The sequence below is a fragment of the Condylura cristata genome, unplaced genomic scaffold (genome assembly GCF_000260355.1).
Source record: "Condylura cristata isolate star-nosed mole 26May11 unplaced genomic scaffold, ConCri1.0 scaffold00020, whole genome shotgun sequence".
Taxonomy (NCBI): Eukaryota; Metazoa; Chordata; class Mammalia; order Eulipotyphla; family Talpidae; genus Condylura; species Condylura cristata.
In genome coordinates this window covers 6,097,476-6,110,987 of record NW_004567121.1, presented here as the reverse complement: position 1 = coordinate 6,110,987, position 13,512 = coordinate 6,097,476, and the positions used below count along the sequence as shown (strand labels likewise).

At 44.4% G+C, this 13,512-nt stretch overlaps 1 protein-coding gene across 1 annotated transcript in view; it reads right to left on the bottom strand.

The window, feature by feature from the left end:
• Positions 1 to 10,573: 10,573 nt before the first annotated feature.
• IL1RL2 (interleukin 1 receptor-like 2) overlaps positions 10,574 to 13,512 on the bottom strand; it is a 25,616-nt gene continuing 22,677 nt past the window's right edge. The window contains exons 9-10 of the mRNA XM_004686179.1: positions 12,534 to 12,695; positions 10,574 to 10,959 (exon numbers count right to left, since the gene is read on the bottom strand). Of these exons, the coding sequence (XP_004686236.1) occupies positions 10,574 to 10,959; positions 12,534 to 12,695 (548 nt within the window). The remainder of the gene's footprint in view (positions 10,960 to 12,533; positions 12,696 to 13,512) is intronic.

Below are 13,512 nucleotides of genomic sequence, written 5' to 3'. Positions count from 1 at the left end.
GCCTAGAGTGTCCACGGTGCTACCTAACCAGCACCCAAGTACAGACAGATGCAGCCAGGGCCCACAGAGAAGGAGACAGTAGGGCTGTGGCACTGCCCTCATCACCCCGAAGAACAGCCACACCCTCTCCGGAGAAAGGCCACAGATCACCCCTCTTCTCTACCTTCCCTGGGGCATGGTGGAGGGAGGGGTGCAGAGAGATTTATTTCTAAAATTTGGAGTATCGGCAAGAAAGAGGGATTTCAGTTCCTGCTTGGGCATGTGCTGGGCCCCTAGATTTACCAAACGGCCCCTGTGTCTCTGACTTGAGAAGAGGTGGCTTGGCAGGTACTGTGAGGTAGGCCAGGGCTGGTCCCACCTCCACATGTGCACAGGATTCTAATAAGAAAGGTAGATCCTGTGGGTACCTGACAGCAGACCAGGCAAGAAGCTGAGCAGGCAGCTCCAGGTGCAAAAAAGCACAGACATTAGGAATATGTGATACGAGGACACCCATGTGTGACCCCCAAGGAACCAAAAGGATAGTCAAGTCACCCACAGGTGCACACTGCCCGCACTCTTGCCAGGGGTCCTCCCTGCGGGCAGGACAAGAATGTGTCTCCAGTCACCCACCCAAGGTCAGGAGATAACCAGCAAACACAGTAGCTCAGAGGCCGCGGGAGAGAGGTGCCACTATATATGGTCAAGGGCGAACATACCTTTTTTCCCCATCGCTCTCAGCGCCTTCTAGGATAGGAGAGATGGGGCAAAAGAGTGGCTCACGTCAGCACCCCATGTCCCCTTCACTCTAACCACAGGAGCTCAGCTCCTGTCTGCCCGGAGAGGGAAGAGAAGCTGTATAGGGACTGCAGCTGTATCCTTTTCACCCCAAAGGCCTCTTCAAAGAGCCAAAAGTGACTGCAAAGCTATAAAACCTGGTGAGACTATTTTTAAGGGAGCTTCTATCTGATGGGAAAGGGGTTTCACCTTGGGAGAAAATACTTTTTACCACTGTCATTGAGCTCAATTACCTGGTCAACACATGTCTTCCACCTGAGGCAACAGTTCATGGCGTAATCATAAGATTTCTTCTCACGCTTTCCCTACCTGGAGGGGCCATCTCTACAGTACCCAGCTTTGTGTCAAATCAACGTTACAAGCCTGGCTAGAAATATGAAAAAGATTACCCGAGCGCCCCCTGCAGGACATTGAGCGTAATTGTGGAATCGCTTGAGCATCCTCTGACCTCACTGTGTTCGTGCTTTTGTTTTAATGTGCTGATCTTGTAGTTGAGGTTAAATTAGTAGACACTTCCCCCGGAAAGCCTGAAGCGTTCATAGCATGGCAGGGAAACCCTGTGGAAACATAATTAATGGCTCCTGGTGATTTAGGTTGGAGGTTGTGTTTGGGGTCGGGAGGGGTTGGGTACTCTGGAGCCAATTAAAACTGCAGTGCTGAGAACAAGCCATTCTTCACATTGCTCTCTTATTAGCAAAAGAGAAACTTCCCCTCTCCTGCACCACTACCACCCCTCCCAAAGGGTGACCCAGAGAAACCCAAACCTACTCTCTGGGCTCATTTTAGGTTGTACTGTAGAAAAACCACTGTGAATGATTCATTTTACAATACTCTAAATGACCTCTCAAATGGGCATGTCTGGTAAAGGGTTTAGCCTTGGGTTTAACTTAAACTAGCCAGCTTGGCAGAGAACACAAGTCTGTCCCCAGATTCCAAATGACCTCTGCTCTTTCCCACACTCACGCATAATAGTGGTGGTGGATGGAGGCGGGAGGGACAGGTGTTCTCTTTGGTCAGTGCAGCCTTTTCACTTAGGGAGGTCATGATCGGGTTGACCACATTCCCTTGTGACTATCGTTGCATTAAAGCTAGATAGATAAACATATAGGCAGATATAGATGATGCTATAAATATAGACACACTGACAAGAAATAGAGACAGAAATAGAGGTTGAGATACAGACACACACGGATAATAGGGAAACTGGTGGTCTCTAGTCAACTTATTTTCTCTTCTATGAGTTCCTTTTCTCTCTCTCTGCTCTTCAGGTCTGTCACCTCTGTCCCTCATCCCTCCACTTTCTTGCTGCTACCTCAACCCTCCATTGGGTCATCAGAACAGTACCCACGCTGTTCTGCTCACCTTTGTGAGCTCACCACACCTTTGGGCTCAACACAGAGGAGGCCCATTTCCTGAATGAATAGTAGAGGACAGTAAACCACAGAGGCAGCTTGGGATATTTGTCACAGCACTGTGACCCCCCACAGTACTCTCCAAGTATTTCCTGAAGTATCTACAGGTGTACCTGGCTTGAGTGTGTTTCCCTTTATTGTGCTTTGTGATATTTATTGTTTACCAGTTGAAGGTCTGTGGCAGCCCAGGGTTGAACAAGTCTATCAGCTTCATTTTCCCAAAAGCATGTGTTTCCTGAGAATCTGTCCCATTTCATGCAGTCTGTCCTGTGTGTGTGTGTGGTTTTCTTAGACCTAATGCCGCTGCACACTAACAGACTGCAGCAGACATAATTTTTTATGCCTGGGGAAATTAAAATATTCATGTGACCAGGCCCTACCTGGTGGTGCAATGGGTTAGGATGCAGCACTGCAAGCTGGCCACAGCTGCTTCAGTGTGAGTTCGATCCCCAGCCTGGAGCTGACCCACATGGCGCAGCAGACCTTTCTTGACCCACGCTCTGCTCCCCTCAACAGTGTACTCTGTGGATCTGCTTGTTCTGTTCCCCACTCTGTCTCTGGTGAATCCTCTCACCGACCCTGCACCTCCAGCTTGTACCCCAGTTCTGTATGCATAAATAATAAATCTTTAGCAAAAAAAATTCATGTGACCACTTTATTATGACCTTTGCTTTATTGCAGTCTTCCTCATGCAGTGGTTTCTCTGAGGTGCATCTGCACAGTGCACCAGGCACTCACCTTTACCTTGAAAGGTGAAGGTTGGACCAGGTATTTGTGGAAGAGGAGGTGGAAGCTTCTAGAAACCCAGGCAAAGAATGCCTTTTGAATTCAGTTCATAGCCTTGAGAGGCAAGATGGGTCCCACCTTGGGAAGGTCACACACCCAGAGCATGCTCAGCTTCCTTGGGGCTGCACTGGGCAAAAATCTTGAAGGAAGACGGGTGGGAAGAAAAAGAAATGTGCCACCTGTTTCATGTTTGACCTTCAAACCCCAATCTCAAATTATGGATACAAATTAAGTCAGGCTAGAATATCTTTACTTTGTGCAGGTTCACAAATCAAACTTGGAAAGAAGAGAGGTCAGGGGAGGTGTTGTTGATCCTCCCACTCCCTGCACCCTCGGCATCGTCATCCATCCATCCCACAGATCTCTTCGGAGCGCCCTGCAGGAGCTAGCTCTCTGCTCGTGGGCCCACAACTCCACACAAGGCAGTGGCTTAGTCTGATGTACAGACTAGCTGCTGGACTAGTAAAATGCCGTGACACTTTATTTTCACCCGGAATAACAGAGGGTCAGTCTGTCATCAGTGAGTCCCCACATGCAAAGGGAGACACAGCCTCCCCCACTACCCTGAGGGACTAAATTGCTGAAACAACAGCAACAGCAAAACAGTAAGCCCCTTGCAAGCATTTCCAAAACTAACCCATACTGCTTGAATGAGAAGAGCTGAAAAACTGAGAAGGGGATGGACTTTCATTCCCTTGCTACTGGTCACCTCCCACCCTAATAAAGTCCCCAAGCATCTATTTTCAAGCCTACCTGTACCCTGTCAACTGGGGATTGTGAAATGAAGTCAGAAAGGGTGGCATCCAAGCAGCACCAGGAACATTCTCAAATCCCAAACCTCTGCTACAGGGGGGCTCTGCAAATCCGCTCCCCTGCAGCCTGCCTGATTCAACTCCTTCCTCCATCCTCTTCCCATGGCGCCCTAAGTATAGAAAACCCCAAAAATACAACATTAGCTCTTTTACTTTGGTTGAGGTTGGGGAGAAAGCACAGTCAGATTTTGCTGTTGCTTATGTTTCAGCAATTTACTCCCCCAGAATAGTGGGGGACGCTAACCACTTCTCCCCTTGCATTTGGGGGCCAGGGATGTTGTCTTTTGACAACAGAAGCATTCCATCCATCTTGCTAATATTTTTTTTTGAAATGTGCAAAAACTTATAACAAGAAATTTCCCATTGCCATCACTAAAATAGTAATTGAAACTTGAAGAATCTGAAGTTTGTCACTAGGACTCCCTGGAACATTTCACTTTCTGGCATCTTCAACCAACATGGTGTGAGTCATTACTGGTGCCAGTTCTGGAGGGGAATCTGGAAGATGTCTCAGATGTCTGCACCTGGGAGTTATACTTTTCCCACACAAGCCATCCCATAAAGGTACTGTATTTGCAAAAGTAACAAATTGAAAACCACCCAGACATCCATAAATCAAGAATTAATTACATTCATTTGAATATAGTTAATAGAATGCTGTGTAACCATTAAAAATTACAATATGTACTTCTATAACTACTGGTTCGTATTACCGCCCTATTGATAAGTTAGTACTTTATTGGGGAACAATTAGGTAGGTAGTGTAAAATCAAATTTATGTAAATATCTATATCTGCTCCAAGTAGTTAGTAAACAGTATTATAGTTGATGTATATTACCATGTTATATCTATAATTGACTATTTTATGAATTTTTTGAATGAACAAATCAAAGGAAAAGAGAAAGCTATTTATTCTTTGCAAACAAAACAAAAGAAAAAGCTTTCTTTGCTAACTTCATCCTACTCTTCAGGGGAAAAAACCTTAATTTCTCATAGGCAAATTTTCTCAAATGTCTGAGAGTCTCTCTCTTTTTCTTATCCTTTTTGGGGGGGGGGGGAGCCCAAGGGTCAAGGTCAAGGCCTATGAGTACGTTGGTGGTAGGTGTGTTGTCCTGAAGTGCACCTTTGGAGGTGCGAACCTGTTTCCCTAAATCAGACAGTGTTGTAAATCAATGTTACATCAATTTTTCAGCCTTGTGTTGTGGAGATTTTCAAACATATGCAAAATTGAAAACATAATATAATGGACCCATATGAACTTCACTCTTTCAATTCTCCCATGCTCTCTCTTCTCCCTGCACTGGATAATTTCAAGGCAAATCTCTAACATCATAGCATTTTATTCATAAACATTTCACAACAATGCTACCACTATTACAACAAAAGCAATCAAACCAAAACCTTAGAGGAATATCATGAATTAATCTGTCTTCAATTTAAAAAGCAAAACTAAAATCCCTATCTAAAGAGTTTGTATTTTTTATAGGATTGTTTTTTCTTACGATGGAACTACTCTGTGAAATAACTCAGTTAAACAAGGGAATCAGGCTTACCCTATCCATGGTAATCCCAGTAACATGAAGTGGTATCTCCCGATCCACTCATGGGCAGACCGCAACAGTCTCTGAAGCCCAGGGTTGGAAAATGGCATTATCTCAAGCTTTTCCACAGCGAAGGAAGAACAATAATGTAGTCCTTAGGGTAGTGACTGGAGGCGGACTTGTATACCCTACAGGCTCGTGCTAGCCAGATGTTGCCTGCCTGGGTAAGTTCCAGCCTGCAGCCCCCTCCAGGGCCGCGATGGAGCGCACGACTCCAGCCACCAGCAGAGGGCGCAATGGCGCCGTGGGGACGTGAGGCGGCCCCGACCCGCTAGTACTCTTGCCAAGGATTGGATTTCAGTTTCTCTGGTCTCATGAGGAAATACTTCACTATTTCTCAAGGATCCTCACCCACAGGCTTGCTTTCTTCTCTTGAGGTCATCCTTTTGCACAGACAGGAAGCTTTGTTTATGTTCACTTGAAATCTTGCTGCTAGGAGATTTCTGCAGCTCTGCGGTCACTTAAAACAACAAAGCTAATTGACCCAGAAGTTGGATAATCAGAAAGTGGAAATAAGTTTTTGATAAAGCCTTGACTGAAAAAAAGCAAAATAGCATGACTAACTGGGGTAACCAGAAGGCTTGGAAGCTGGAACAGTGTTTTTCAGACTGTTCTGGATACACAGAAGTTGGTCGTTAAGTACTTGCCCGTGGTGTGATGAGACCAGTATTCTGAAAAACTAAGAGAGGCTGAAACAAAATGGAATAAAACAACATAGAATAGATTCGTTTTAAATTCATGTGCAGCCCAAGATTCACTGCTTAGGAATGATTTAATTTTCCCGAAAGATCTAACTGGAAGGCGGGGAGCATAAGTAAATCTTACTGATAACAACAGAGAGGAGGGAAGAGAATACAGAGGAGGACATGAGTGTCCCAGAGGGTTGGGGAGGGGAGCCCTGAGGCTCCTGGCTCCCTGGGAGGCAAGATTCCCTGGGGCTCAGTTAAGGGACCTGTGTTAGTCTAATAAAGCAGTTGAAGCCAGTGATCGATTGAGAAACATTGCACCCACTGAGAAAAGGAAAAGGAAAAAGTCACACTCCACCATCCTCACATTTTTCTCTAACTACGACTGCAGCTTGGTGTTCCCCAGTTTTCAGTTGGGGTGATGTAACTGACCTGTAAGTATTTCAATAGGGACAGCTGGCTAGCTAGTTGTAGAAAGGTTTTACTTGCTAGATGGATTTTTTTTTAATGAGTAATTTTCACATGAACAAAATGGATTTAGGTTTCAAAATCAAGAATGAAACTGATTCCAGGAACTTCTGATATTTGCAACAGTCAACTTTTTCCTGGTGGACACAGAGGGAAGGGACTGCCCTAGTTAGGCACAGGACCCACAGCGGTGCCCCCCCAATCTCTCCATCCAATTTTTCTTTATGACTGAAATTAACTGGGTGTCTAGAAGCCCAACTCCTGCCGATGCTGCAGCAAGGATCTGATGGCGTAGAGGAAGACAGACACAGCTCCAGCGCCTGGCGATCTGCCCACGTCTCCTACAAGCGTTTCCCAGGCAGGTGTGTGAGTGCTCCCCATAACCTTAGCCCCGTTCCCGGCCTGAATCAGGAAACATGTCCTTCTAGGGTGGAGGTAGGTAGGGACTAGAGGCCTCCGGATGAAAACAAAAACGTGCTCATCCTGTTGTTCCAATCTTCCAGTGGTATATCTCTCTGGATTCTGTTTCTTTTGCTATTCTTTCTTGTCCAGTAAAATCTCCTGGTAATTGCAGAATTCAGGCCTTTCGTAGCATCCAGAAGGTCAGGCCCGAGTAGGAAAACACAGGCAATCTATCACTGATGAGACAATCTCCAAGGGACAGTGACTCCAGAGGACAAGTTCTAAGTTTCCCGTCCAGGTGGAGAATCTCTTAGAGGACTAGGGTTTCACTTTTTAATCAAATATTATCCCTTCAAAGCCCTCTGAGTATCGGTGGGGGAATGCTTGAGCCAGAGCTCCAGCCATGAAGGACTCAGACAAGGTCCGTGTGAGGTTTGAGGCCCCCAGAGTTTAGACCCAGAAGAGCCAAGGGCACTTCTGGTCACTTATTCCAGACTTTGCAGATTGGCCATGTATCAATGTAAAACAGACTTTATTTTAGAAGAAAACTAGGGAAGAATGTTCCACTATCTTAAATTTCCAGACACAGCCCTGGATAAGTCACTATGTGATAGAGGAAAATTTATAAATAGGAAGCAGCATTAAGAGCTGAGGCGCGACACAACAGGAAGTCCTCTGAGTCACTGCAGGGCCTGGGCAAGGATGGAGGCATCCATGGGCTGTGGCCCCATGCTCTGTCACCCACAGTGGCCAGATGGCCCCTTGTGACACCCTGATAATCTCTCAAGCACTTTCACACAGGTGTCTTCATCTCGGTTTATCATCCGAGAAAAGACCAAACCTTCCTGGACCCTTTATTTCATTTGACTTAGTCTTTCTCACAGCATTTGCAGGAAGAGACCCAAGGAAGTGGGATTTGTGACTGACCCCATTGCTGCTATAGGAAGTTGAGCCGGAGTTAACTGAAGGACTTAACACCTGCATTTCATCTTCAACACCACCTCTCTCACCCTTGTCCCCCTAGGTTCCCCCAGAATATTCCACCCACCTCTAAGGCCTAGGGCGGAACCCACATTTATCTCACCAAGCCCAGCTGACGATGTGTGGGCAAGAAAGCCGGCAGTGGCCTTCAGCTTCCACCTGACGCTCATTCTGTCCACTGATACCTGACCATGCAGATTTGGGTGAGAACGCATCAGTTACAGTTGACTATTTCAAACCCCTACTTACCTACTTACATTTCAATGGTAAAGTTTGATTCGTTCAAATGTTTGTGTTTTCATTTAGTGTGTGATTTACACCTTAATCTTCCACAGCTTAATTATGTGTTCAACTACTGGGATCAAAGAAGAAAGCAGACCCACAGAAGGTGTACATACACATCTTAAGGACTGCATTGCGGATCATGGAACCTGTGTTTGGATGGATTTGACTAAAGCCTCCATCAGGACTTCATCAGGACTTAGCCTTTTCCTTAATGGGGTAATTAATGGTTTCCCTATCTTAGGTTAAGGGTTACATAAAAGTTTTGCAGGTCATTTTCTCCCACTACCATCCCAAATAATGAGTGTTCTGAACCCTGCTACAGAAATTCCACAAGGCTCTGAAGGAAACAGAGCCTTTGGGAAAAATTATTGGTCACTCCAAGAGGGCTGGGTTGAAATAAATGGCAAGAAGGGGACACCCTCCTGTACCCTAACAGGCTAGTGGAATCATAGTTGTTAAGTGTCTCTAAAATGCCACTGCTATTGAGAAAATAGACTTCTGTGTAGAATATAAAATTAATTTTAATAACAAAAATTATAGTGTGCCAATATAATGGTTGATATAATAGCATTCATAAAGAATTCGTGTATACTTTACATACTTTTAAACTACAAGAAACTGGTGTTCACTGAATATGGTCATTCACTAGCAAGTGGCTCACTGCTAGAAATCCATTTTCTCAAATTTATAGGTACCGCAGGAACCCCTGGAGAGACACACCCCAAGATCTCACACTCCCTACTGACTTTCAGGCTGTTCTGTGTCTCTTCACCCCTTGGAGGGAAATGGCTGAGAAGGAAGGGGCAAGCTGAGGGCAAGATAATAAACAATGTACAATACTAGAGTCACCATGGACCACAAATCCTAAAACACCAGCATGAGCTCCTCATCACTTAAGAGCCCACCACGCACCACACCATCCACAGTCTGTGAAGAAGGACAAGCCCAGATCCCCTCAACCAGCCAGTCTCCCCACTCTCTCCCAGGGCCACTATTATCCTGCTCATGCCTCACACTCCCTCTGCACAACGGCTGTGTCTCTCCAACCCTCACTGACCTTTTATTGAGGTCATACCTTTGTCCTCTGCAGTTACCATCACAAAATGCCACAGACTGGGTAGCTTACAGATAACAAGTTTATTTCTACAGCTCTGGAAACTAGAAACCTGAGCCCAGGAGCCAGTATGGTCAGGTGAGGCTCTTCATCCTGGTGACTGATTTCTTTCTTGTATCCTTGCATGCTGGCATATGCAAAGGAACGTCCTTGCATGTTGGCATATGTGAAGTTCTCTTTCATGGGAGACCCTGTCCCATCAGAAGGGCTCCACACTTGGTCCATGACCCAGTCACCTTCCAAGGCCCCAACTCCTAGTACCAGGACAATGGGGTTAGGCTGGCCACATTTGACTTTGGAAAGACAAAAACATTCAGGCCATCGCAGGGCATTTATAAAGGGTCGCTGTTGTCAATCACAGACTCAGGGGACTGGACTATAACTCAGCTCCTCAAGTTAGAGTCTTTGAAAGTGGCAGCAAAAAATGCCTTGTGACTTGTTAAATCACAAATAGACTTGAGATGAGGATATTCTAGCTGATAGGTTATTTTGCTTTAACTGGACCAGAATTGCATATTTCAGTAGAGGACTTGTGACTCTCACATGTTGCTTAGATTCTGGTTGATACAGGTCAGTTGGAAAAAGATGTGAATGTTTAGTAATATTGATTCGATTTGACAGATAAGGACTTTAAAAGCATGGGGCCCTGAGGGGAGGTGATTTCTAGACAATCCCAGAGATACCCCTACTGGCCCCCACTGATCTAAGTAACCTCTAAGTCATTTCCAGAGCCAATGTGCTAAGATTGTGGCCACAGTCATTTATTTGCGCCGAGAAGTCAGAGAAGCTTATGGACGCAGCAAATATTCCCCTGTGGACAGTGACCCAGGGTGACAAAAGTACTGTTATCCTTGCCCCAAGCTCACAGTCTGTGGCCCCCTGAGGACTGCAGCTTCCATCTCAAGCCCCACGGATGCCACACATCAAGTGCCAAGCTTCCCGACATCTGAACTGCACCTCAACCTCCCTCAGAATCCCATTCCCTAGGGACGCAAATGCTAAAGCTGCTCCATGTTCAGTGTATATTCATGAGTTTTCAGAACCAATATGTCATTAAGAGTCTTCTGGGGAGGTGGTAATAAGGAAACACCTCTCATCAAAAAAAGCAAACAAGCACAGGCTCTCCCACAAGAACAAGGCAGCAAGCTTCACGAGGATGATCCAAGTGCGATGCATCCTTGTCCAACTTTGAGCCTCCCCATGAAACAAGCTCTCCAGGAGGGGGCGATGAGCCCACTTGGCCTTGCACTAACCTGCCGTGAGGTCACAGGGCATGTGCTTCAGCAACTGGGTAGGAGAAGATGGCGGGTACCTTTTGGGCGGCATGTGGTATCTGACTTTTTTCCAAAACTTGGTCTTTGCACACTGGGACTGCTCTATGGAGTCCCTGCTCCACTGGAGGGCCCCGTGCTTCTGTTTGATGTACTGGATTGACTCTGGCATGACTGTGTAGTCCTTGATCTTCCCCAATTCAATCAGAATGACCTTCATTCCATCTTGGATGAGAGCATTATAGACTGCAATTTGTTCTTCTGACATGTTGTTTAACAGGTCAAAGCTCAGCAAATCAGGTGCTAAGACTATGATCAGTCTCCTGCAAAGTTTAATGTTTTCATCAATGACACTGGCCACAGCTGAAAATAGAGAAGAAAAAGAACATCTCACTATCAAGACAGTTTGGGTCTTATGCAACTGAGGATATAAGAAATGGGTACTGAGAAAATAAAATAGGCTTTTTTAAAAAACATGACCCTCAAATATGGATTAACAAAATTATCTTTAACATTTATCTCTTTCTGTGTAACCTTTCTGGTTTCCCTGAAAGTGTGATCCTCTATATTCATAAATCATATCTTTTGGTAGCCAATGACTAGAAGGTTATTTTCTTCAGCCCATCTGGTGCAAGTACAGACCAAGACTGCCCAGAACAAGGATGACTGACTTTGAAACTCCAGACTTAGCTGAAGGTCGTATATGTTAGATACTGAATAGAATTTTAAAAAATAAATAGGTATTAGGCCCTCCCTAGTGGTGCAGCAGGTAAAGCACAGCACTAACAAGCTAAAGCCACTTCAGCACAAGTTAGAAATTAAATATACCCTAATGACTTATTGGAGAGGGGACAGGAAGGCTATTGAAATATCAAAACAGGCAAATATGCATATACTGATGGTTCTTTAATTGCCTCCCATAGGCTATAAGAACAGACTCACCAATAGTAAGTTCTTTAATTTACTTTTTTATTTCTACTGCCTAGAACATAGTAGCTGCTCAATAAAGATAGGTTGAATGAGTGAATGAATGAATATAGACAGATTTTTGAAATGAAGAACCTTCCACATGTTTTTGACAAGCACTGGATAAACTTTGTATTTTCCCCTGGAGGATGATTTCATGACTTGAAATATGTAACCTAAATACAGTTGTAGCCTCACTATGAATATGAGAAAGCACATAGAAACTTTTTTTAATGACTCAGAGTATAACCCTACCAATTGCTAATTATCTTGATCCTAGTGACTAAAAAAAAAAGGATATTTATTTCAAATTTTACTCATTTACTGTGCAGTATTCAAAGAAAAGAACATAAAATACAAAAGGGATATTTTCATGCATTGAGTGTCTAATATGTGCTAAGTTCCATGTTCAGGTTTTGCCTCATTTGATTCTGTAAATTAAGTCAGAGAAGCATCCTTGTCCTCATGAGACAACCAAAGCTCAGAGACATCATATGTAAATGTGTAGGGCAAATTACATAGAAGTAAATAAAGAATTTCTTTTTTATTTACATAAAAAATGAATGGGTGAGTTGAGATTATGTAAAATTGGTTTTAAACATGAGCTGATTTACATATTCAAACCAACAGAAACCACTCAGCAGTTAATCTCAAAGACAGGAGGACAAATGACCAGTTATCTCCTTCCAATCTCTTTACTAAGACTATGTCGTAAGTAACCCGTTCGTGTGGATGGGCTAACCATGTCCTTCTCCAAAGTAAGAGTCATGTTTTAGTACCCAGGAATCTCAGTTATGGGAACAAACCTAAGGAGAGAAGAGAGGTTGGTCCTAAATCTCTAGGCTCGAGGGCTATCAGGCAGGGAGGTTCTGGCAAAATTTCCCTGTGGTTTTGTGGTTTAAAAAAAGGAGGGGGAGGCACTGCTTTCTTTTTTGTTCATTTGTTATTTTCATACCTCATTTAAAACATACCTTGCCCAGGAAATTCATCCCTACCAAAAATGAATAGCTTATATCCACATTGCCTTTCCAGCACCCCAGGCAGGATCTTTAACACCAGTGTATCCATATCATGGCTCTGAGTTTCTCTTTGAGTCTTGGGGTATAGGACATATGCATCATACAATTTCCCATCTGAAAAGGAAATTTGACAAGTTTATGGAATTCTTGGTAACAAAATCTCTTATGTTAAAACAAAACTTGCTATCATGATGCCCTTTTCGTGTGAGTTTGATGACAAATATTAAGTTTCATTGTCACCAGTGTCTCAGATCCTGCTACTGGTGTCTTTCTTTATCCCTCCTCCCTTTCCCCCTTCACACACACACCCTTCCCTCACACACACACACTTTGTGTCTGACTTTAAAAGAAGACAAAACAAAAACAATGCTATTGTTGCTAAGTGAATTCTCTCTTGGTAGTATTTGATGTTCCTGATTTTAAAGTTTTGTATTTCTTTTAAAGATTTATTTATTTATTCATACAGAATTGGGGTACAGGCTAGAGATGCGGAGGGTGAGAGGAGGATTCACCAGAGACAGAGTGGGGAGCAGAACAGGCAGATCGGCGAAATACACTGCTGAGGGGAGCAGCAGCGAGTCAGGAGAGGTCTGCCCCGCCATGTGGATCTCCTCCGGGGCAGGCAGGGATCGAACTCATGCGGAAGTGGCTTAAGCTTCTTAGTGCAGTGCTTTAACCCACTGCACCACCAGGGAGGGCCCAGATGTTCCTGATTTTAAATGGGGCATCAGAGATACAGATATGCCTTGCTTTGTAAGGTGCAAACTCAGGGAGATAGGATTTTTAGTAGCAAGACAACTTCACACCTTTTAAAATTTCATAAAAATATTCCCAATTTTGGCCTTCCCTGGTGACGCAGCGAGCTAAAACACAGCACAAAGAAGCTAAAGCCACTTCAGCATGAGTTCAATCCCAGCCCTGGGAAGTGACC